This window comes from Myotis yumanensis, unplaced genomic scaffold (genome assembly GCF_028538775.1).
Source record: "Myotis yumanensis isolate MYYU_CA2020_CCGP unplaced genomic scaffold, mMyoYum1.0.hap1 SCAF_15, whole genome shotgun sequence".
Taxonomy (NCBI): Eukaryota; Metazoa; Chordata; class Mammalia; order Chiroptera; family Vespertilionidae; genus Myotis; species Myotis yumanensis.
This window is the reverse complement of record NW_027223766.1, coordinates 11,488,389-11,512,630: the sequence shown is the minus strand read 5'-3', so window position 1 is coordinate 11,512,630 and position 24,242 is coordinate 11,488,389. Positions and strand designations below refer to the sequence as shown.

At 42.4% G+C, this 24,242-nt stretch overlaps 1 protein-coding gene across 4 annotated transcripts in view; it reads right to left on the bottom strand.

Annotated features, from left to right (window-relative positions):
- ST18 (ST18 C2H2C-type zinc finger transcription factor) overlaps positions 1-24,242 on the bottom strand; it is a 91,484-nt gene that overhangs the window by 35,507 nt on the left and 31,735 nt on the right. The window contains exons 5-11 of one of the 4 annotated variants that reach the window (XM_070392184.1): positions 22,267-22,648; positions 21,857-22,179; positions 15,974-16,108; positions 12,701-12,791; positions 11,569-11,673; positions 8,390-8,583; positions 5,983-6,197 (exon numbers count right to left, since the gene is read on the bottom strand). In XM_070392184.1, the coding sequence (XP_070248285.1) occupies positions 5,983-6,197; positions 8,390-8,583; positions 11,569-11,673; positions 12,701-12,791; positions 15,974-16,108; positions 21,857-22,179; positions 22,267-22,648 (1,445 nt within the window). Of the gene's footprint in view, positions 1-5,982; positions 6,198-8,389; positions 8,584-11,568; positions 11,674-12,700; positions 12,792-15,973; positions 16,109-21,856; positions 22,649-24,242 lie in introns of all 4 variants that reach the window. The other 3 variants (XM_070392185.1, XM_070392182.1, XM_070392183.1) reach the window with 3 other exon arrangements.

Genomic DNA, 24,242 nt, shown 5'->3' with positions numbered 1-24,242 from the left:
TCAACAATTAAAAATTTCATTAAAGATGACGATGCAGTTAAAGGAGCAAAATCATAATTTTTACTTTAAATGTTCTGATTATAAAAATTATTAATATTCAAAATATTGGTAGGATAAGCCATTGTTTTCCATATTTGGCAAAATTTTCTCTTAATACAAGGTAGGTCTCCCGTCACCTTTTCCTTTCTGACTTGGCTAAATGGGCAGGCAAAATGAAGTGTCCCTCAGCCTAGGTTTCTGCGGGAGTTAGCCCCCCCCTCCTTTCCATCTCTTGTGTTCTTCCACGCTAGCTTCAGGGTACTTGGGAGTATCTTTTCATGATTGGAAGCTATCTGAAATCTGCTTTCAAAGCAGGCAATTATTAAAAATAAAGAGGAAAAATAAATATCTAATTCTTACTAAATAGTAATTGAGTATTAAAACTCCTAAATTAAGAGTATAAACTAGTGAAATGTACTCAATATAAGTAGAATGGTGGAATTCAGAGGAAAAATAAGTGTCTGCCATAGGATATAAAATTAAAATGATATTTCCCCCAAGTCTTTGTCTGAAAAATGTATGAAATTAAAATGGAATTCCCCAAAAATCTTTGTCTGGGACTTGGAATCATAGTCAGTGGAAATTGCTGGTGGGCCAGCAGTCTGAATACCACACCATGACAAGCTCTCTAAAAAGATGAGAAGTGGGACAGGTGTGAGTTCAAATGGCAGCTCCAACATTCATGGCTGTGCCACTAGGAGAAAATTATTTAATATCTCTGCACCACTGCTGCGTCATCTGCAAAATGAGATAATATCTGCTTTATGGAATTTCTAGAAAGATTAAACAGGATTAATGTGGGCAAAGTGCTAGTTTATAGTGCCTGGTACATAATAGGTATTCAATGAATGACAACTAATCCTATATAATAAAAGGCTAATATGCAATTGTCCCCTCAACCGGGAGTTTGACTGGGAGTTTGACCAGGGGGTGGGGCCAGCCAGCCAACTGCCCTCGGCCCCTCCCCTCGGCTAGCCCCACCCCCAATCAGCACACCTCCCACCCCTACCCCCAGCCGGCCTGGCCCAATCACCCTCGATAGGGGCAGGCCGGCTGAACCCCACCCATGCACGAATTCGTGCACTGGGCCTCTAGTAATAATAATAATTTGGGTCTTTGAATACCAAAAGAGACATGTTTCTATGCTACTATGCACAGTGGTACAGTGTCAGTTATTATATATCTATTTTCCCTACATGTGTATTAATTGGTTCCTTGGGATCCTTGACCTGAGTCCCTTGTAGCATTTTACACACAGTACATGGTGTAAAGTTCCTGAAAAGGCCGCTTTCAGATTCTAACCACCCTGAGAGCTGCCAGGCTATTTCTGATATCAGGCAGCAAGAATGGCGATGTGATATCATGTTGTTTCTCGGCCTTGTTCAAGCACAAAACAGACTTTGAACTTTAAACATTTCAAGCAAGTGTCAATTTTTTGTTTTCTTTTAAGGCACACTGTGCATATGCCACTTTGTCTAAACAGGTGGGGGAGACACCAAAACAAACAACAGAACGCTTGGCAAGCAGCAGCAACCGGGATAAAGATAGACTGTGAAGCGTGTTCCTACCTCTGCTGGTGAGGGTGGGAGGGAGGAAGAAAAACGGGGAGTGTCTCTGACACGTGCTGGCACATGCTGTTACGGGGCAGGAGGAAAGCACTCAGCAAACTCCACACGCCCGGGATGCTCACTCCATGCCTGCTGCCCATTTGACTGAATTCTCCGCTAATATCAGTAGCAACAGTCACCAGACTAAAGGGAGAGTGTCTGAGGCTGTGGTCCGTGTATGCTTTACAAACTCATATAAATTCCAAATTAAAATAGAGGACATTACATAAATCTTAGAACAAATGTAAGTACTAGAATCAAAAGAGGGCTCAGACCTCACACAAAATTACCTCTAACGATTATGCTATCCACTAAGTACTGATACTATTTTTTCTCTTGACTTGATTCTTCAAAGAGATACTTAAAACATATACGGGTAATTTTTGGCAGGGTGGATGTGTTGCATTCACGCCAGGTTGTATTTTAGTGAATAATCCCTTTAAAGGTTATCTTCAGATGCAATGGACTTGAGTCTGGGCAGGGGTGTTAGTACTGATATCCTCAGCGCAGTGTTGGGAAGGGGCTGGTGAAGACAGTGCCCCAGTGTTGGGCAGAGAGCTGCTCGAGGCTGAGGAACTTCAGAAAGAGAAGAGCGTTTTGGAATATCCATAACGCCCAATCTTCATTGCTTTTAGTGTTAAGAACTCAGAGCTCTCCTGCCACTCTGAAAACAGCCTCTGCTTCTATCTTCCACTAGCGTAGGGATTTTGCAAATCAAGAATTCAGATCTCCCACTCAACTTGGAATCGGTTGAGAGCTTGCAAATAGCATGAAAAAAAAATCTATATTCACCTCAACAGGTGAACAGGAAGGCAATGTCAAGGTTCCTGTCCTTAAGCTTGATGTTAAAAAGGTTGTGCCTGGGTGACATCATGATCTATAATTTTATTGGGCTCTCATTGGGCGCTTTCAGTGACTTCAGAGAAGCTGCTGACATAAAAGAAAGGACTGGATGGAGGTAGAAGGAAAATGAGAAATCAGCTCCTGCCCAAGTTCTGATCAAATTCTCTGCAAAGCCACCCGTCCGCACCCGGACACGAGGACCATGGCCGCTGAAAACCTAGCCCTCTGCCTGGGACAACCACTGTGTCTGCTTTGTCTGTAAGCTTTCGGAAGGCAGGGCCTGTGATGGGATCTAACCTGGGCCTGAGCAGTCCAGCACTTCAACACCTTCGGTCCATACAGTTAAGAGTCCATCTGCCAAAATGTCTCTCTAGTACAGCAGTTCTCAACCTTCCTCGTGCCGCGGCCCTTTCATACAGCTCCTCATGGTGTGGTGCCCCCAACCATCAAATTGTTTTCGTTGCTACTTCAAAACTGTAATTTTGCTACTGTTATGAATCGTCATGTAAATATCTGATATGCAGGCTGTATTTTCATTGTGACAAATTGAACCTAATTAAAGCATAGTGATTCATCACAAAAACAATATGTAATTATATATGTGTTTTCTGATGGTTTTAGGCGACCCCTGTGAAAGGGTCATTCGACCCCCAACGGGGGTCGCGACCCACAGGTTGAGAACCGCTGCTCTAGTACATCAAAAATGCTTGGCTGCAGAAGTCAAGAGTAAGGGAAAACTTCCTATGTCCACATCCTTGGTTCCAAATAGGGAACTTAAGAGCTCTATGGCTGTTTCCCATCCGACATAAACATGCTCACAGCCTGCCATGGGGGAAAAACAAAGCTAGTGGAAAGAGAGTCAGCCTAGTGCTCAACGTGGAGGGGACAACTGTTCATCCAACGTTAAGCAAAGGGCACAGAGCAAAGTGCAATGCTGACGATACACATGGCCCACAATGGGCACTTTGTCAGAGGCCATTTTCAGGGTTAATTTGGCTTTCTCTCTCTCTCTCTCTCTCTCTCTCTCTCCCTCTCTATTTTATTTTTTGCCACAAAAATTATGTTTTGTGGTTTTAGGAATTTATGAGGTTCTCTTCTTTATTCAGAAAACAGGATCCACAAGGACAGAATTCTACCAATTGCTACAGTTGTATGCAAATGTGTGCCTGGGGGAAGGATTCCTTACCAAGTGACACTTTGGAGGGGCCATCTTTAGCCTGTTTTAACGACCACTGTGCCAAACGAGGTCACTTTCATGGGGGAATGGTTTAGAAAGCTTCCAGAAGAGCAGACTCCTTCTAAAAGTCTATCTCTGCCCTTCCTGTCTCTTCCATCTTCATCATCACGTTGCGAATTTGGCTTCTGCAGTTAAGACTGATCTGGCAGCTGGGAGGCTGAGACCAGCAGTGAGCTCCTGTCCCCTGGGCAGGCACATCTGCTCCACAGGGGACACTGGCACTCAGAGTGCGCCCAGTGGGAGCAGAGGAACATACACAGGAAGTCGATCATTTGCATTTTTGAAATGAGCCAATGTGACAGTCACTTTTCTGACCAGAAAAAAATGTGTTTTAAAAAGAGAACATATATTGATAAGGGAAAATGCTCTCAGATTTTAGTCATCTTTGTTTGATTCATTGTTTGGCTTCATCAATTAATAGAACACAGGAGTGTATTAATTAAGGTTAAAGTCAGAATTCTGAGAAACAAAAAAAATATCTGCATGTGCACATGGAAAGCATTCGACCTAGAATCTTTTACTCAAGTGATTTAGCAGCACTAATCATTATAATGTTGGTCCTTTATTTTCATAGAACAGCCTATACAAAGAAAAAATAAAGCACTAAGAAGGACAATAGTTTAGTATTTCTCCAACTACCTGCATATTGAAAAAGGAAAAAAATTCAGATTTAAAAATAAATTTTAAAATAACAAAAGTTGCATTTTGAAGTACCCTAGATCATTTATTTAAGTGAATAATTTCTGACTTGGTGTCCTTTGAGTTTGGATAACTTGGTATTTTCTTTATATTTTTAGAGGATGTATTTTTCTTTGTTTAAGAATCTCATTTGTTTAAAAATTGTTTTTGAGTGATTCTTGGCCACCAACTCTTCCTGGGGTTTACTTGGCTCAGATTTGTCCAGAAGCTAATTCCGATTCTTCTGTCAAATGCTCCATAGCACCGCGTTCCCAGTCTCCTGAAGGCCTGGCAGGCACAGGTGAGCAGCTGACCACACTGGGGATGGGGCTGCGCTTAATTGGCAAAGAGACCAATATCCTTTGATCGCCTGAATCTTGGGGTTAGCGTTTAACCCAAGGTTCTTTCACTAAAAGTAGGAGTGAAATCTCTTCTCCAAATAAGCCCACACTCTATTTCGGTTGCCTTCTGCCATCTGGGTAGAAACTGATTTATTTTAAGGGAGCCCTTTGTGTAGGTAGGACTTGCTGGCTCCCGCTGAGGCTGATGGCAGGCTCAGTCCTGCCCTCCCTCGGGGGAGGATCACTGTGACTCGCAGCCCATCAACCCCTCCTTCGCAAAAGGCAGGACACAGAGGGCCTCTGCTTCTTGTTGTCATCGAGGTGTCATAAACACGCATGTGGACTTCTCGTTGCTGGTTAGAAAGGCGAGGTCATTAGAGAAACAGAATTAACTTCTGAGGCTTCAGAAATGTGGCATCTTCATGCACCTCCTAGAATTCGATTTTGGATTTGGATGCCCTAAGCCAGGGGTGGGGAACCTTTTTCCTACCAAGGGCCATTTGGATACGTATAACATCATTCAAGGGTGATAAACATTATTGACTTAAAAATTATCCATCTATATTTGGTTAAACATTTAATTAGCTCACCCCTAATGCCTTGCCAAGTCCGGACCAAATGATTTCACGGGCCTTAAATGGCCTGCATGCCGGACGTTCCCCACCCCTGCCCTAAGCCCTCAGGTCCCCCTGAACTATCTCTTGTGGATTTAATGTGTCCGGGTTTTACTACATGTCCTTTGAGAACTACAGCACCCTGGGCTAGCGATCACATGCAATTACAAAATGCCCTGAGTCAGTTTTGCGAAGGTTTTACGAGTCACTGCTGAATCATACGGTGCCTACCATCTTTGATTCGCAGACAGCAAAAAGCTTCCCTTGTTCAGAAAGATTTTCATGGCAACCCCCTTTTCTTGTGTGCCAAACTTCTCAAACAAACAAACAAACAAACAAAACAACATAACTCTGAAAGCTACACATCTCCCCAACCAGTCTCTATAGCTTACGTCGCCCCAACTTGGGGGCACCACCTTCCAGAACAGCCCCTCTTTCACGCCTCCTGGAACCGGCCAAGCTCACCCCTGTCACTGTGGCCCTGACCCTCTTCTTAAGACAAGGAGGGGATGTGCTTTAGGGGTGGGAGCGGCAGGGCAGTGCACGTGGTTAGGAACATGAAAGGCAGTTTACTCTCAGGGTTCAGTCGCCGGCCCCCCCTCCAGGCTCTTGGACTGGCCTACCTTGGCATGCAGGCTCTGTGGTTTGTTGGAGAGGATGTCGGCAGCCTCCCTGCAGCGGGTGGAAAGGTTCAGGATGGCAGCAGCTGCTGCTATGTGGGTGTCTTCGCTGCACTGACCGTAGCTGTAAGAGCTGGCACGGCAAGGGCTCTGTGTGTGGGCGCCTGCACCAGGCAGTCCATTAGGAAATTTCCCTGGATTTGAAAAATGCTTCGCTGCTGAAAAGAGATTTGATTAGCAATTGCATGTACGTGGTGCCGGTCATTAAACAGATTTGTTTTAAAGATACAACTTCTTGCTTTAAAATATGTGAAGAGTGAATGAACACACGATCCATTATGCACTGGTACATTCAAGGAAGGTTACTCAGATTGGTTATCACAGAAGTTCACCGATGGTGTGAATGCTGTAGAAAAAAGATGCCTATTCTCTTAATATTTTTGTATTTATACATCTTATAGCAAAAACTCCACAGCTAATGTTATGGGGCAGGTGCACTGGCAGCATTTGGGGCAAAGATTGTATATTAAAAACCACTCTAGCTAAAACACATCAGGGCCTACAGAGGGTTAAGGCTTATACATCTGTAAACTGTGTGTGTACGGACCAGTCATTCCAGAAGAGAAAATATATATCCTTTCAATATTTGCTTTCACAATAACAAGTTATATTTAGATATGGAATTGCATTTCTGTTTATTTGATACCCAGGTTTGCTTTGTACTTAAACCAGTAGAAGCTGTTCTTCCTCCAACTAGATGGAACTAACGAGATGGCAGAGTCTTTAACGAGCTGGCATTTTGCATATTCAGGCAGCACACGATGAGCAAAGGACAGAGAAAATGTCCTCAAGGTGAACAGAAAGGCAACTTAGATATCAAGGCGGAGTTTCTGTTTTATGTTTCTGTTGTGGGTACCAAGGCATTGCTGAGAGAGAGAATTATGCATATTTCTCTTCACTGGGTGTTTGTAAACATCACTCAAGATCACAGGAGACACACCCAAGATAATGGGGGATTATATTAAAGCAGTTAGTTATTCATTTTTGCTGTCAATATTGTTTATTTTAAATGTTTTATCATTATTTTTATAAAACAAAATTAAAACTTATCAAATGTTATCCCTACATAAAAATATGAAAATATCACTGAATATTTCACATTTTTAAACCAATGTTGATATTATGTGAGTATACAGATAGCTCTTATTAACTAGCTTTACCAGAATTAAACAGATATGCACGTGTGTGTGTTTTGCATATTTTTAATGAAACTATATATAACATTGTATAGATAGATACAAAACATACTCTGTGCATGTGTGTGCGCACATGTGTGTGTGATGTTTTTTCAGTGCTTATTTATGGTGTCTGGGACCTATTTTTGGTAAGAATAGGCAAAGCATATTTGGAGTATAAGCTCCTTCTCATTGATAGCAGACTCATTTCAGGCCTGGTTTTATACTGTTGGGTTTCATACAGCATCCTAGTCCTTTGAAAGAGAAGATCAATATCACAGAATGAAGCAAAGATTCTGTGTTGTAGGAGCACTCAGTCTTGGTGAAGAGGTGTGAGATCAAAGGATTTCACAGAATTGTGGAATGTTGTATATAATTCGTGGTCTATGGAGGACTCATAGTGGGGAATTAGTTTGCTTCTTCCCTTATGATTAAGTTACTATAATGAAAAAATCATTCCTGGCTTTATTGCCAATGTCACTTTCTCTCCTTTTCATTAAAATACTCAAAGACTCTAAACAACTTGAAAAATAATGTGTTAGGAAAACCACCAAGCTTTTTATGTTAGAGCATCGTTGAATTATGAACACATCTTCCATGTGGATGTGTTAGCGTTAGAGTATTAACACATTTTCAATGTTTCTATATAAATTCTTAAATTTGTGAGTAAATATCTCCATAGCCACACACATTTCTTCCCAGTAGATTGTGTTCCTTCTTAGACTTTTCACTTTTTCTCCTACTTTCGGTCTGAACACTTTTGCTAATTAAGTAATGTTTTAAGTAGTATTTCAATATTTTACCTATTAAATTTTCAAAATTTCACTCTCAGTCAAATTTACTCTCTTATAATAACTATTACCATTTTCAATATATTAATCCCAATCTCAGCTAAATGTGGAATAAATATTTCTTTAGAAAATTATATTCAGACTAAACAATAGTATCACATTTTTAGAATAATTAAATCATTCATTAATCACCATATTCAGTGTAAGTTCATATAAAATCAGCAACACTCATCAACCTATCGTTGTTTCTGTTATTTCGATGTGCAATATATTTTCTCTTCTCCCAGCAGTGAGCAGCATATTTAAGTACCACCCCCCCCGCCCCCAAACACACACATACACAATACACGTTTTTTGGAATAAGCATTAGAATTCAAAGCTTACATTCAGGAAACGGTGCAGTTTTTTGTCCTTGACCTGTTTGTATTAGGGGGCGTTTACCAAAAACCTGTGCATCGAAGCTGGCATAATCAAACGGTACTTTTCCAAATTTCTCTTGTTCTTTTGACACCGTGGCTCTGGGGGAGGCGATGGCTTGTGATCGGAAATTGAATTCTATTTGCTTCACCAAGCTTGTCCTGAAGAGTTTGAAAGAAATATGGTGAAACTCGTGGTGAACACACCAGCCTCAGCATTAAAGCAGATCAGAGGTGGCATGCCTGTGGGTACCCTTAGCGACACTGCACTGCGGGAAAGGCCTGTGGTCACAGCTCTGCACCCGGAGTAAGAGACAGGGACGTGCTTTGGGCTCTGGGTGGCTAAGGTGAGGCTTCATTCTGTGTGTCTCAGTCTCCCATCCATAAAGGAAAGATGCACAATCTCCCATTCATCTGATGCAGATGCCACGAGGAGCAAGTATTTGATGGATGTTAGCACTTTGAGCTCCTTAGAGAAAAGTGCCGTGTAACTATTAGTAGGGCACTGACAAGGTGTGCACGTTCTGCTTGCGAGGACTGTTCATCAAATTAGCAGTGAAAAGTAGCATAGCTTGTGAGGAAAAGCCGTTATATTCTGATCAGGAGAAGCGATGCTGGCCTCCCTGCCGTGCTGGCAGAACTGGCAGGAGCCTAGCACCTCAAAGGAGCAGCCAAGGCACCAGGAAACAGCTTCCTGGATTGTGAGTTTCTTGTCAGGCTTTTCACCTATCTTGCTAACTGCAGTCTGAATGTTTTTGCTAATTTACATAATAGTTTAAATAGTATTTCAATATTGTAGCTATTAAATTGCCATCATTTCAATAGGAATCTAAATTACTGTGTTATCATAGCTATCACAGTTTTCAACAAAATTATCCCAATCTAAGCTAAATGTGAATTAACTATTCCTTTAGAATTATTGTATTTGGATTAAACAAGGGCATCCTATTTATGGAGTACCAGTTCCAGTCAATGAAAACACAAATATTGTTGTGCTATGGTCTAATGGTAAAAGAATTTAAACAAATATACCTTTCAGAATATATATACGTATATACGTATATATAGATATGTATATAGATAGATAGAAATAGATACATATATAGATATAGATAGATATACAAGGTGTCCCAAAAAACATGTATATACTTTAACAGCTGGTAACTCACTTAATTTTCACTCTTTTTCAGGTTCAACTGATTTGAAATAATAGGCGAAGCCAGACTAAGTTTTGAACAAAGAAAATTTATCTACTAGACTTTTCTATGGGTATACATAAAAGATAAAGTTTACAGTACAAAACTGGCAACAGCTGACAAATTCGGGGTGCACAAATCCCGAAGGAAATGACTCCTGATGCTTGTAATTCCAGTGCTTTGCATTATCAGCAGTGCCTGGACCAGAACAGCCATCAGTTTGAAAACAGGTGTTGACCAAAAAAAAATTATTCATTTCTGTAGATTCTTTTAAATCTTGAAAATGAACTGTATGTTAATAAACACTTACTTTATAATCATTCAAAGTGTATATACATTTCTGGGGGATTCCTATATATATTTATATGTGTGTGTCTCCTACCAAAACATGCCTGACTCATCAGAATGTCAAAGCTTCAATGATATTTCCTGGATTTGGTAAAAAACTTTTGCTGAAATATAAAAATATTTTGAGTGATGAATTAATCTTACTATTGTGTATATAACTTGGTTTATACTCCTAATATTGCATGTGTTCCAGTCTAAAACAATATTTATTTTTTAAGAAATTAGCAAATTAAAACAATGTTATTTCTATATTTAATAAATAACGTACTTAGGGAAAAACTAGAGAATACAGTTATACTAACTAAGAAGCTTGTTATAAAATATTAAATTGCTAGTTATTCAGTAATTCATGTACTTCATTTGACATGTATTCTTTTTTAATATATTTTATTGATTTTTTACAGAGAGGAAGGGAAAGAGATAGAGAGTTAAAAACATCGATGAGAGAGAAACATGGATCAGTTGCCTCCTGCACACCCCCTACTGGGGATGTGCCCACAATCAAGGTACATGCCCTTGACCGGAATCGAACCTGGGACCCTTCAGTCTGCAGGCTGACACTCTATCCACTGAGCCAAACCTGTTAGGGCTTGACATATATTCTTCACTCATGGAATTTGAATTCCTATTTTGAATCTTTTAATTAAATCTATAGGATCACATATTAATAGAAGCCAAATTTCAAAAAAATATTCCTACTATCTATTTTGCATTTCAGTGTCTCAGTAACAATGAAGATCTGATCACCTGTTTTCATCCTGAAATCACTTTTCTTAGATATATGATTTTTATATTACTAAATAAATAACATTAAGTGGCATCATATATAGTTTACTACTAAGGTAAAATATTGTCTTCTAAACTACCAGAGATTGTGATGCACCTAGGACCAATTAGATATATTTTATTAATAGTTACCAACTTACTCAATTAAATCTTTGTTTTAAAAAAAAAGCTAAATGTACATGTGGAAGAGAAGGTGAATATATAGCATCACGTAGTTTGAGTGATATGAGTGATTTATGGTGGCATTTTCTCTGGGGAGAAAGGTTAATTCAATCAGGAAGACCATAGCTGACCAGTGGAATGGGTTGCCTTTAGTGATGCAAATTTTTTGATTAATATATGTTATCATATACTTTAGTTCTTTTAGATTCAACCACATTATGTTACCTTTGCATACAGATTAATTTCAAGTGAAACTTCTGGATGGTCTAACAGGGATGGGCAAACTTTTTGACTCGAGGGCCACAGTGGGTTCTTAAACTGGACCGGAGGGCCGGAACAAAAGCATAGATGGAGTGTTTGTGTGAACTAATATAAATTCAAAGTAAACATCATTACATAAAAGGGTACAGTCTTTTTTTTCTTTTAGTTTTATTCATTTCAAACGGGCTGGATCCGGCCCGCGGGCGGTAGTTTGCCCACGGCTGGAGAAGTTCATTTAAGTGACAGTATGATCAACTGGACCAGCCTCTCCAGTGGCTATTGGTAGCTGAGAACGAATGTTGGCTGTAGTGAACTAGCACACGAGAGGTGACAGGCCCATTGTGTAGGAGCATGGCATGAATACAGTACCAGGCGTGTCATGGGAGGGTCATACCTGTGAACCTGGTCAGAACACTGCCCAGTTTGGGAAGAATCAAACTGACTTTTGTCCTGGGACATTGCCAATTTTTCAGCCGCAGCAATTGGACAACCCGAAAGACTGTCAAAAATAAAAAGGTGAGGATTTGAGTTAAAAAAAAAAAAAAAGATAACATAATTTGCTTTGGCAGGTACCTCACATCATACCTCACACACACTATTAAGTCACATTAATAGCTCACTTAACACAGTAAAGGGGTTTGCAAACTATAGTGTCAACATATGTCCCTCAACAACATCTCAGAGGTGGTAGATAACAAACTCATATTAAAAATCAAAATATTACCTAAAGAAGAAATAACTAAATTATCCTGAAACTTTTATAATATTTTAAGTGGACAGTGCTCACTCCAATTGCAATGTATCCAACTATAGATGTTAGCATGATAACTCCATGATTTATCTTCGGATCTTTAGGGAAATGTTAGCGACTTCATTGGTTGTCTGAGTTTAAATAGAATATGAAGATTTCTGGCAATATGCTTATGAATCAAATAGTATCTCCAGACCACATAGTCTATACATAATACAAAATACACATAAAACAACAAGCATCTTCACCAAAAAATATTTACGTATTCACAATACATCTGTATATAAATGCACATATGTGTTTTAAGGTAGATGAGATCTCAATGAGATGAATCTCCATGAAATGTAGTAATATTTAGCTTCATCCTAATATATAGTCAAAACCACAGCATATCAAAGCCCTTTGGGTACCTTTTTAATGCTTTTAGAATGGGGTTCAAGATAACTCCATTCAATATCAAAACAGCTATGGGTTCAGAGCAAAAGAAAACATGTTCTACTTGCATGACTATATGAATGTGTAATCCTGGTCTTCAAATTTAACATCTGTGTTAGCATAATTGACTGCTAAATGAACATTTCTAGGAGAGTAAATAGTGAGGTCATTTTCCTTTTAGTCTGCACAAATTGAGAATGCTTCTTATCTACTTCAAGTGGTCAGGTATCTGATACTGCTGCAGTGATTTGGATAACACATTGCTAGCTTCTTATTTTCTTGATGGGAAGTGTCTCTCACTTCTTTGTAATGTAAAAGGTTAGCAACTCAGCACCATTACCTCCTGTGGGTGTTCCGGTTGCTGTTCACATGTCCTCTTCCTGTGCATCCTGGGGTGGGGCACTTGAGCACATTTTCATGCATGGCAAGAACTAAGCACAAAATGTCACATAGAAGGAAAAAATAATATACTATAAGCACATGACACAAGCACAAGATGATTTCTCAAGTTTGCAGTCAAATGAATTTAGTTACATAACCCACGCTGCTCCCTCCCCATAGTTATTGGGATTGAAGCAAATGGGTACTTACGGACTTGAACAATTAAATTCAGCAAGTCTGAGGTTTTCTAAACTTCATATTATGGTTAACGCTAGACTTAAATGAGATGATTCTGCTAATATTTAACTCAAACTGAAAAGCTTATATTCTTCCTTTTATATTTATACTCGTGGCCCAGTCCATGAAATTCGTGCACATTAAAAGGGAATTAATTAGAGGAAATATTTTAATATTGTTATTTTGTTTCCATCTCTCTATCCCAGTCTCTCCCAGTCTCTGTCTCTCTTTGTTTTTCTAGCAGTCCTCCAGGCCTCCCTGCCTCCTTTTCTCCCTCTTCCTCTTTCCCAGCTGGGAGTGGGCGGGGCCAATGGGGGCAGCTCCATCCTCTGCCTTCCCTGGGGCCTCATTCTGAGAGAGACTCTGAGAGCAAGCTGGGAGGGAGGGAAAGAAAGGGAGAAAAGACTGTGAGCTGGTAGGCGCTGTGTGTGTCTGTGCGTGTGTGTGGTTGTGAATGAGTGTGAGTGCCGGTCCCCCCTCCCCCGGCCTCAGCCCCACTGCCACAAGTCCCCACCCACCAGAGCCTACTGCGCACGCAGCCTGGGTGTTAGGTTGAGCCTTCGGTCGTTTTGGGTGTGATGGACCCTGGCTCTTTATATATATAGATGCTTTTCCTTGGAGTGAATGGAAAACATTATTTATCAAACTAGAGGCCCGGTGCATGAAATTCATGCACGTTGAGGGGGGGGGGGGTAGTTCCCTCAGTCCAGCCTGCACCCTCTCCAATCTGGGACCCCTCGGGGGATGTCTGACTGCCGGTTTAGGCCCAATCCCTGTGGGCCTAAACCAGTAGTTGGACATCCCTCTCACAATCCAGGACCACTGCCTCCTAATCTCTTGCCTGCCTGCCTGCCTGATTGCCCCTAACCCAGTGGTCAGCAAACTGCGGCTCAGCAAACCACGGCTCATGAGCCACATGTGGCTCTTTGGCCCCTTGAGTGTGGTTCTTCCACAAAATACTGACTTCTGCACACGGACCATGAAGTTTCAATCGCACTGTACGTGTGCACCTGCATGTGATATTTTGTGGAAGAGCCACACTCAAGGGGCCAAAGAGCCACATGTGGCTCACGAGCCGCGGTTTGCTGACCACTGCCCTAACCACTTCTGCCTGCCAGCCTGATCGCCCCCTAACCACCCCTGCTGGCCTGATTGACACCTAACTGCTCCCCTGCTGCCCCGAAGGCCCCCAACTGCCCTCCCTGCCAGTCCGATGGCCCCCAACTGCCCTCCCCTCCTGACCCGATTGCCCACAACTGCCTTCCCCTGCCACGACCCACCTCCTCTGCTGAGACCTGCCTCCTCTGTGGGAGGCAGCGGAGGCACTGGAACCGGTCTCCTCCATGCCACACAGAGCCATGGGACCCCCAGGTCTCAGTGTGCGGAGCGGCCGCCAGGCCCCACCTCCGCTGTGCATGTGGCCATCTTGTGGCAGCTATCTTGTGGTGGCCATCTTGTGATGACGTCACACACAAGAGGCACCTAGGCTTTTATTAGTGTAGACAGTTGTTCTTTCTATCTTTTCCCCACAGTGTGAAGTTCTGAATATGGTCTTTTTTTATTTCCCAAGAGACATTATTTTGATTCCTTGTCCATCACCCCCCACTCCTCACCCTCACTGCCATTCAATTATTGGTGGAGGCAATCAGTGTGAGGAACTGCTAATCCAGTGGGGCAGTGATGAGCTGATTAGTTTCAGTGATATCAAAAAAAAAATACCTTTTGAGAAAGGTGACGTTGAGGCATTCCCATCACTGTGGTTTTTATGACCCAAGAGGTGTTTCAATGAGTGGGTTCAAAAAGTAGAGGATGGAACACAGAGATACTTGAAAACCTAGGAGGCAGTCCTTTCCTTTTCCTTTAGTTTCCTAGTTCACAGTGGGCATGTGGGTGGAGAGACCAACTCAGGTTTGCTCTTGCCCAGGGCCCCCAGCTGCTGTTGTCCTGGGGCAACATCCCAGACATTCCGTGACCCTCAGTGCAGCGGTCCAGAGGGCGTTGGCGAAGTGATGCACTGCCCACATTTCAATGATGCACTGAGGCTAACGCTCCTTGTGGGCATAAGGGACCCATGCCTCTGAGTAAGAAAGGGCTGTGCAGTCACACAGCGTATCAGCCATGCCTTTCATTTTCTGTACTTTGATGCTTTGATATCTGGGGCCTTGCTAACCGTGGGGAGCCTGCCCCTCCCAGGGCTACCTAATTCCTAGACACAGTAAACACTTTTCAGTAGCAAACCAACCCCTTCTGAGCCCTCACCCAACTGCCTCTGTCATCAGGTTCTGGCATTACAGAACCCTCTCACCTGCCCCAACCTCCCAGGGCCAGAGCCCCCGAAAGGAGTCAATCTAGCCCTGTGGTCGGCAAACCGCCGCTCACGAGCCACATGCGGCTCTTTGGCCCCTTCAGTGTGGCTCTTCTACAAAATACGTGCGGGCGCACACGTACAGTGCGATTGAAACTTCGTGGCCCATGCACAGAAGTTGGTATTTGTGGAAGAGCTGGTATTTTATGGAAGAGCCACACTGAAGGGGCCAAAGGGCTGCATGTGGCTCGCAAGCCACGGTTTGCCGAGCCGCAGTTTGCCGACCACTGATCTAGCCAATCCTAAACCTGCTCACTCTGTTCCTTCCCAGGAAACCACAATAAAGGCTGTTAACAGCCCACAACACACCCCCGCCCTCACTCTGACCCCCGACTGGCCCTGGGACTTCCCAGGGTGGCCCTGCCCCCCCCCCCCTCTTTGGAACTATGAGTAACAAATTACCTACTCAATATCAGTCATTGCATGACCTATTGGCCTGACTGTTCCCACATCTTCTATCTCTACACTGTATTGTGAACACCAGGCCAGACGAAAATTATCTTGATGAAATGTTTAAAAACTTCATATTTCCGTTCCTAATTCCAAATCAGAGGGGAAAGGGGATCGCACTGTGATGCTGTGGGATGTATAGCAAGGCACCTCCTTCTTTTAGGGCTAAGCAGTACTCACTTTCGAGGGGAACCCGCACTTTGTGGGGGCACCCCGAAAGGCTGCGGTGGTGGGGGTAGAGCCCTGTCACATGGCCTGTGCCATCGCACCCGGGGATGGGGCACTTGGTCTCCCTCTTCTCAGGCCTCGGTGAATCTGCAGAGAAATAAAATGGAAAGATTCGTTTTGTTATTCTTCTTTCCCTTCCTTTTCAATAGGACGGCCTTGCAGGGTGACATTCTCACTTTATTCAGTTTTATCATCATAAACATTCTTCTCACATTGCCTTGAGTGAGACCCTCAACTAAGACCTGTGGACACATAAAAAAGATTTTCAATTTCTTTGGTTTCCTAAGCAAAGGCTGACCCAGGGCAAGGGAGTGTTAAAACACAAGATGGCTTTAAGGTGTCATGCCACAGATTGTAGTTAGAGCCTCACTGTGAGAAAGCAAGTCCACACCACAGGATACACAGGCTCCTGAAAAGAAAAAGAAAAAAGGTGAGAAAGAAGAAAGACTTTATTTAAACCAAAAACTACCTCCTATTGAAGGTGTCTGGAAAAAGCCGGTTCAAAATGACAAAACAAAGAAGCCACCATATCTGAGAAAGACATCTCTGGCCTTGTCACTCACAAAGCAGGTGGCCCAGGCTTCAGGGCCCAGCGGCTGCTCCTAGACACGTGTGGAACCTGCTTCTGCGAGAGTTAGGACAAGGATGCCAGCATGCCACCTGGTGCCATGGCCAGTGTTGCAGAGGCCCGAGGTTCCAAAACGCCAATGGTTTGCCATTTGGGATCTGCAGGCAGTGACTACAGAAAAGGAGCTGCTGGCTTTACTCTGAACGCAAAAGCTAAAAACAGAGGCAATAGGAAGGAGGTTTGGCAAAGCAACATTCTTGCGGGAGACTTAGAGAGAATGGAAGTACAAAGAGTGGAGGCCGCCCTGCATGGCCTGGAGGGTGCTGCCAAGAGCAGAGGTGGGGGTGCGGATCCCAGGTCCCAGCCAGGCAGGGACCGGGGACACCTTGGTCAGGGGAAGGGCTGAAGACAAGCCCTGGGTGTTAATCGTCTGGTCTTCTGGCTGAGGGTTAGCTAAAGGGTTAGCTAAATATATAAAATGAATGAGAACTAACAGAACTACTAAGGAGGTTAGAACTAACAGAGAGGCCTTCTATAGAATTTTCATATTTGTGGTCAAGATGACAGATGAACTTCAAACACAAATGCATTCTTTTTTTTTTTTTTTTTTTTTTTTTTTATGTATATATTTCAGAGAGAGGAAAGGATAGGAAGAGAGAGAAACATCAATGATGAGAGAAAATCATTGATAGGCTGCCTCCTGTGTGCCACCTATTGGGGATTGAGCCTGAAACCTGGGCATGTGCCCTGACCAGGAATGAAATTGTGACCTCCTGGTTCAAGGGTCAATGACCAACCACTGAGACACACCACCTGGGCCATTTCAAATAGTTTTGCAATTATGATCAAACCTTGGTTCTCAAATGTCTCCCTCTCAAACAATTTAGTTCTTGACCAACTTGTTCATCAAAAAAAATGTCTCCCTTATTGAACCAAACTTTGATTTTCAATCTGACAACCCTTTCATGCTGATACATCAGCATAACAGAAAGCATCTCTCAGGCTAAAAACAAAGGAGAGAATGCAAATCAGTTTACTGCTAAACCTCTTACTGTTAATATCTCAGGAAATTGTGCTGTGAATAGTTTTTTTTTTTCTTTTGTTGTTGGCAAAATGGACAATTAGCACAATTTTAAAATATAAAGAAGCCATCAAGAGTGCTAGTGTTGCTAAGGGTGTGAAAGAAACAATGATTACAGGCAATTGAATAGGTGGAAAAACTATTGTTGATTTGGATAAAGGAAAAGCAGTTAGCTGATGACTGCACACAAATGCATTCTTCTAGCCCAGCCGTGGGCAAACTACAGCCCGCGGGCCGGATCCAGCCCGTTTGAAATGAATAAAACTAAAAAAAAAAAAAAAACAAAGACCGTACCCTTTTATGTAATGACGTTTACTTTGAATTTATATTAGTTCACACAAACACTCCATCCATGCGTTTGTTCCGGCCCTCCGGTCCAGTTTAAGAACCCATTGTGGCCCTTCAGTCAAAAAGTTTGCCCACCCCTGTTCTAGCCCAAACGGCCTCCCTCACTAGTGCATGGAATGAAAAATAATAATGAAAACAAATAAGCTGCTGGCGATGGGACGGGGGTGCAGGGGGGGAAGGGGGGGCGTGAGTCCTGCCTGGTGGATGTGGAGGGCACGTGTGCTGCCGCTCCAAGCGTGGCCCGGGGGGCAGGGCAATGTCGCGGGATGTGGCAGCCGTCTCCAGGGCAGAGGACTGTGAGAGCAGACGTGCCTCTGAGATAGCATGCCACCCCAGTTGTTGGAGTACAAGCAGTCCTGGGCAGGTGGGCACAGCAGGTTGTATGTAATGCAATTATTTGGGAGCATGGTTTCAGCAAAGGGTCCTTCAAGTTGTCACTCAGGGGCTGGGGGTAGGGGAGCCGAAAGAAAGCTCTAAGTTAAGTGAGAAATGAACAGAGAAAGACAGGGATGCCTTGAGGAGCAGGCGTTTTGTTGAAAGAGAGACAGGATTTAAATGCCATCATGTGGAGAACATACACTTTTCTGTAAGAGACAAAAGGGTCCTATTAAGAGCTTTGACTTGTTCTATGATTTTTATGGCAATAGATTTTATTGAATCCAAAAACGTTGCCCACTTTCAGGTTGTGCTCTCCAGGAGACCGCTAGTCAAATTCCTTGAAGTTTGCTGATAGCCAAACTCGGAGGGTTGACAGCACAGGAGAGTGAATTAGAAAAAAAGGAGAGACAATGTGTAATTCGGTGCCTTTCCTCTCTTGGACCTCACCCAGGTGAGGCCACATTTCTAAACCAGACTGAAAGGTTTGGCGTCAAGTGTGCCTGCTCTTTGCCACACTATCGGTGCACAGGAAGCCAGAGAGGGTGTGGGAGATAAGGCCGCTGGCTCCTGACCAGGTGTGGTCCCCTGACGTCCATCATGCACCTTTGTCTGCAAGCTCTGTTCTGTGGGTGAAACGAGATGCTAATGAAATGCTCTATAGGGCAGAGCCCCTGTGCAGGCTGAGAAGCCAGAGCTCCTGTGATCTCAGGCCTGGCTCCTCCATTTTCTGTGTGAAATGCTGCATAATAACCGTCTCCCCTGATGACTCTACATCCTGGTTTGTCCGGGACTGTCCCAATTCCCGCCTGATATACCTGTGCGGTTGTTCATATCACTCCCCTTCACTCCAAGAGGCTGAACTATACATTATACGATGACTCTACTTATATTTCGACTTAAAGTCTCACTAGATGGTTGGTGGCAACAGGAGAGTCAAACTTTACTTTAGAATTGCTGACTCATCTGAAGTCTTGGGTAAAATGATATTTTAAAATTCTACTATTCTCTCCTTAACAGCTGTCACATGCCCACAGTCTATAGGAAATGAGGATGATATTTTGAAGAGCGTGGCTATCATTTGGGAAAAGTGTTGACTTAGAAGCATGGAATTTATGCCAGAGAATAAAAAGCACCTCTAACGCTGCTGGCTCCCAAATCTAAAAAGAGGAACAGGAAAGTTAATACTTAATTTGGACTCTGTGGGCATTCTCTGGACCACACCTACAATTTCTCCAAGTTCCACTTCTTTTTCCCTCTCTGTTATATAGTAATCTGGTCTGAATCTTCCTGGCATCGGCTATTTACACCCCAAGGCAGGACAATGCTCTATGCCAGTGGTTCTCAACCTTCCTCATGCCGCGACCCTTTAATACAGTTCCTCATGTTGTGGTGAACCCCAACCATAAAATTATTTTCGTTGCTACTTCATAACTGTAATTTTGCTACTGTTATGAATCGTAATGTAAATATCTGATATGCAGGGTGTATATAGGCGACCTCTGTGAAAGGGTCGTTTGACCCCCAAAGGGTCGCGACCCACAGGTTGAGAACCGCTGCTCTACGCACTAAGATATACTGTTGACCCATGCAGCAGCATTAGCCATTCAGTAAATCTCCAACATCACCCAAGTCTATAAGCACAGATTCCAATGCCTTGTTAATTTTTGAAAACAAAAAATAGTTTCAAAAGGTCTACAAAATTGACCCAAGGATCATCAAGTATTTTAAGCTGTAGCACAAATAAATAAAATTTCTCCAAATACTGGATTTCATTGGCTGGAAGATTTCATCAATTGTAAGATGAAACATAATTTGTATGCTAGTAAGAAAGAAAAAACTATTAAAATTTAATTATGGCACATTCTGTGATTTCAGAGATATTAAACTGGGAAACTCTGTATCTTAGGATGAATGAAATGTAATATGTTAGATATTATGAGTTGGGGGAATTGGAAGTAAATTTCTTTTTTTCTGGCTTGTAGTTTATTTAAAAAACAAAACAAACAAACAAAAAAACCAAACACTCAGATAAATCCAACAGTTGCCTATTAGTGGAGTGCACGGAGCTAAATACAGTGTCCTGTCCCAAACCACACACACGTCATTAATATTCTGTCCCCATCCCAACCCTGGCAGAATGTTTGCCTAGCATTATCTAGTTCCTCACTACGTGACGTCATCTTATTCTTTTCTGCTTTCTCAGCTCTGAGCTGCAAGGCAATACCTAATAAGATTGCAGGTGAGTAGTAAAACAGACTTAAAATGACAAAACCATTCATTCATGCATAAATAGCAACCAAACATCTAACTCTTCTAATAAGCACAAGCTTGGGGCCACCACCTTGATTTTCCCTGATTCTGTGGTTACCAGCCTTCAGGGTGTCCAAGAATCAACTGACAAACTTGCTTTAAAAATGTCGAGTTCTGGAGCAGTGAGTCTCATGAGATCCTGGAAATACCCATCTTAGCTTTCTAGGCACTTACATACCACCATTTGGGAAACTCCACTTAACTGTAAAATATCATCATCAGGCCCACCTTGTGCAAGGCTGGGGGTGGAGTGGGGGAGGGGATTATCTTTATGGGAGAGAAAACACAATTTCCCTAAAGTCTGAGGAACAATTTTAAGCTTATTTACTCTCGCATTCAAGCTTGGCCCAGATTTTTGTGGACCCTGAGTTAGAGAGCTTGTAAAAAGCAGAGGCTTATAAAAGCATTAACAGCCAGTTTTATCCTAAGAAGGATCAGATAGATCATCCTGCTTGACTTGCAAGTAGTTTAACGTTATTTTTTATTATTATTATTAATTTCAGAGGCAGAGAGAGATGGAAACATCAATGATGAGGGAGAAGCATTAATCAGCTGCTTCCTGCACGTCCCCCACTGGGGATGGAGCCTGCAACCTGGGCATCTGGCCTGACCAGGAATTGAACCATGACCTCATGGTTCATAGGTTGATGCTCAACCACTAAGCCATGCTGGCTTGGCTATTTTGAAGCTTAAAGACAGTCAGATGATCCCAGGAAGACGGTGGGAAAGAAATAATAAATTTCTGGAATTGACTTGATTAATATGATGATTTAAAATCCAGTACGTACTAATGTACTTCTAATGTGCAATAAAGAACTTTTTAAAAAGTACTATATACTTTTAAAACAAAACTTAGCCCTTCATATTTCTGATAATTACCTTTAAAAGCAATCAAATTAAAAGAAATAGAGGCAATGATCCTTTTATCGTGTGTCCAAACACAACTGACCAAGCTTGATCTGAGAACAATTTAGAGAGTAAGGAAACAAAAAGAACTTGCTTATTTTATAACGTAAAATATAAACTAGTTTTCAGATTGGGTTAAGTTGTCCAAACAGCTATCTGGAAGAAGTAATCAAGTCTTAACTAATTTTTTTTCCCAACCCTAACGCAATTTTCTTTCTAAAGTAAATGCAGAAGCATGTCTTACGTTTATTGTTAAAGAGTTGTCTTCCACCCACGTCCGTAACTTTGGCTTGTCTCCTTTCCCCTGCTAGGTGCTCCAGCAGAAACCGGTCCAGCTCTTTGTAGGTGTTATGGAAAGCACAGCCTCGCTCGGCCTGCAGGGCGATGGCCTGCTCCAACAAACTTAAGTTCCCCTTCGCCTTCTCCAGGTCCACAGACTCCTCTGTCATCACGGCCAGGCACTGGCTGTCATCCTCCTCGGCCCCGGGGAAGGGGGCCTGCGCTCTGCCCTCCAGTGCATCCGTGCGAGCGCTGTGCGGGTCTCTCCTTTCTGGGTCAGAATCACACCTGTTTTCACAAGAGATAAATTTGTCACCTTCGGTCTTTATTTCGGGAACTTCCACTATGTCTTTCCTATCATCCACTAAAATATACTTTGGAACTCTACGTGGTTTGGTTTCTTCGGAGAAGTTGGAGCCACTGTCCCAGCCGTTCTCTGTACTTTCCGAGTTGCTTTCATTGTCATCGGAGGAGCAGAATCTCTGCTGGGAGTCGCCGATGTGGTCTTTTCCGTCATCGGAATGAACCATAAAGCACTCGTCCACCTCGTCGCTCTCTGCTTTGAGAGACTGGATGCCACTGTCATTGAAGTTTTCATTTGTGGTCTGGACAGATGCACTGTTTTCAAATTTCCCCACGTGCATTAAAGATTTGACCACAAGCTCTTGGTAGCAACCGTATCTGTCTTCCTTCCCATGAGAGTTTTCTTGTGCAGTTGAATGAACATTCTCATCCAGAGGTTTTGTCATGATTTCTTCTATGGGGAAAAACACACGCCAATATTTGAAAGACAAGAACAAAAATCGTTTATGGACATTTTTCTAAGGAAATTATTTAAATTTATTTAATAATTAAAAATTATTTAAGAAATATTTTCAAAAATACTTTAAGAAAACACAAACAATATATACATACATATGTATATATAATATGTAAAATATGTGAATATGTAGGCTCTATTAATTTTAAAAGCATTAGGGAAAAAATAAATACCTTCTTAAAACAAAACTTAGACCTTCATATTCTGAGAATTACCTTTAAAGAAATGAGCTATTAGAATTTTTAGTATATTAAGAACTAAGTACTTCTAGGGTACTGAAGTCCATACATAATAGTAACAGAATGCTGAATGCGAAATTATTGTTACTTTACCTCTTACATTAGCAAATCTTAGCCACCTAGAAATCAAATATATATAATGCCATGCATTATAAAGGAAATAGTCATCAGATTTCTCTGTTAGCATGGCAGTATATCTTCAAAGCTTATTTGGTTTCAGTTTTCTGTCTTCATAGTTTTTTTCAGACATACTTTCAGATTTTATGGGATTTCGTTAAAATACGAAATTCATCTACTAAACAAGTTCTGAAAGCTTTCTAGATTTCCTGACCACTTTCATAATGGTCACCCAAAAGTTCCATGTGGAAGGAAACACAAGCACATGGGAAAATCAGCATGATCAAATAACGCCTTACACAGTAACACATTTTCTGGTCTGGTGCTTCGTACATTTGTGTGAAAAGGAAATGAGACGGGAGATGGGGATGTTTGGAGGATGCTGAATGTTAACTGTTGTTCTCGGTGCAGAACCAGCTGGAGTCCTGACAGTCAAGGAGCCCATGACTGAGAAGAGGCCCCAGTGCTGGTCTGCCTGGGACAGTCCACCCATCCCTCTTGTCCCAGGGCAGTTGTCAGCATCACCCCCTTTCCTTCTCAGCAATGGCCCAGTGGGGGTGATAAGATTGTGTGTGTGTGTGTGTGTGTGTGTGTGTGTGTCCCGGTGCAAACACACCAGTGAAGGGTCCAGATTATCTGATGACCTAACCCTTGTCCAGGTCAAGGTGTCCTCCCCCGAGCACAGCACCCAGCACGTACCAGGCTGTGAAATGCACCAGACAACCCAGCAATGCTTCCTTTAGTGAATACTATGACCAAAAAAGAGGAAGAGGAGGAGGAAGAGAAGGAGGAGGAGCAGGAGGGGAGTGGGGGACGGGCAACACAAAATAATCAGCTACCTGAAGGACTGCTAAAGACACCAAGTGAAGTGCATTCTGTGTTAATAAGCATCTTTGGAGGGAAGAAAGGCACAGCCATCCCATGTGAGGGCTGTGGGCGAGGGTGTCTGAGCAGAAGACAATGAGCCTTTTTTTGTCTCATTTAATTTTTTTTTTATAAACATTGTCTCTGACAAGGACACTCAAAAATACATCTCCATCATCTTCCTTTCTGGTAATTATCTCCCTAAATCAACACTGGTCTGCCAGGATCAAGTAAATATTGCCATAGTAACTAAAAGCATTTTTGGATGAAGGGAAGAATTTAGTCACAACACTAGCCCCTTTAAATAATGC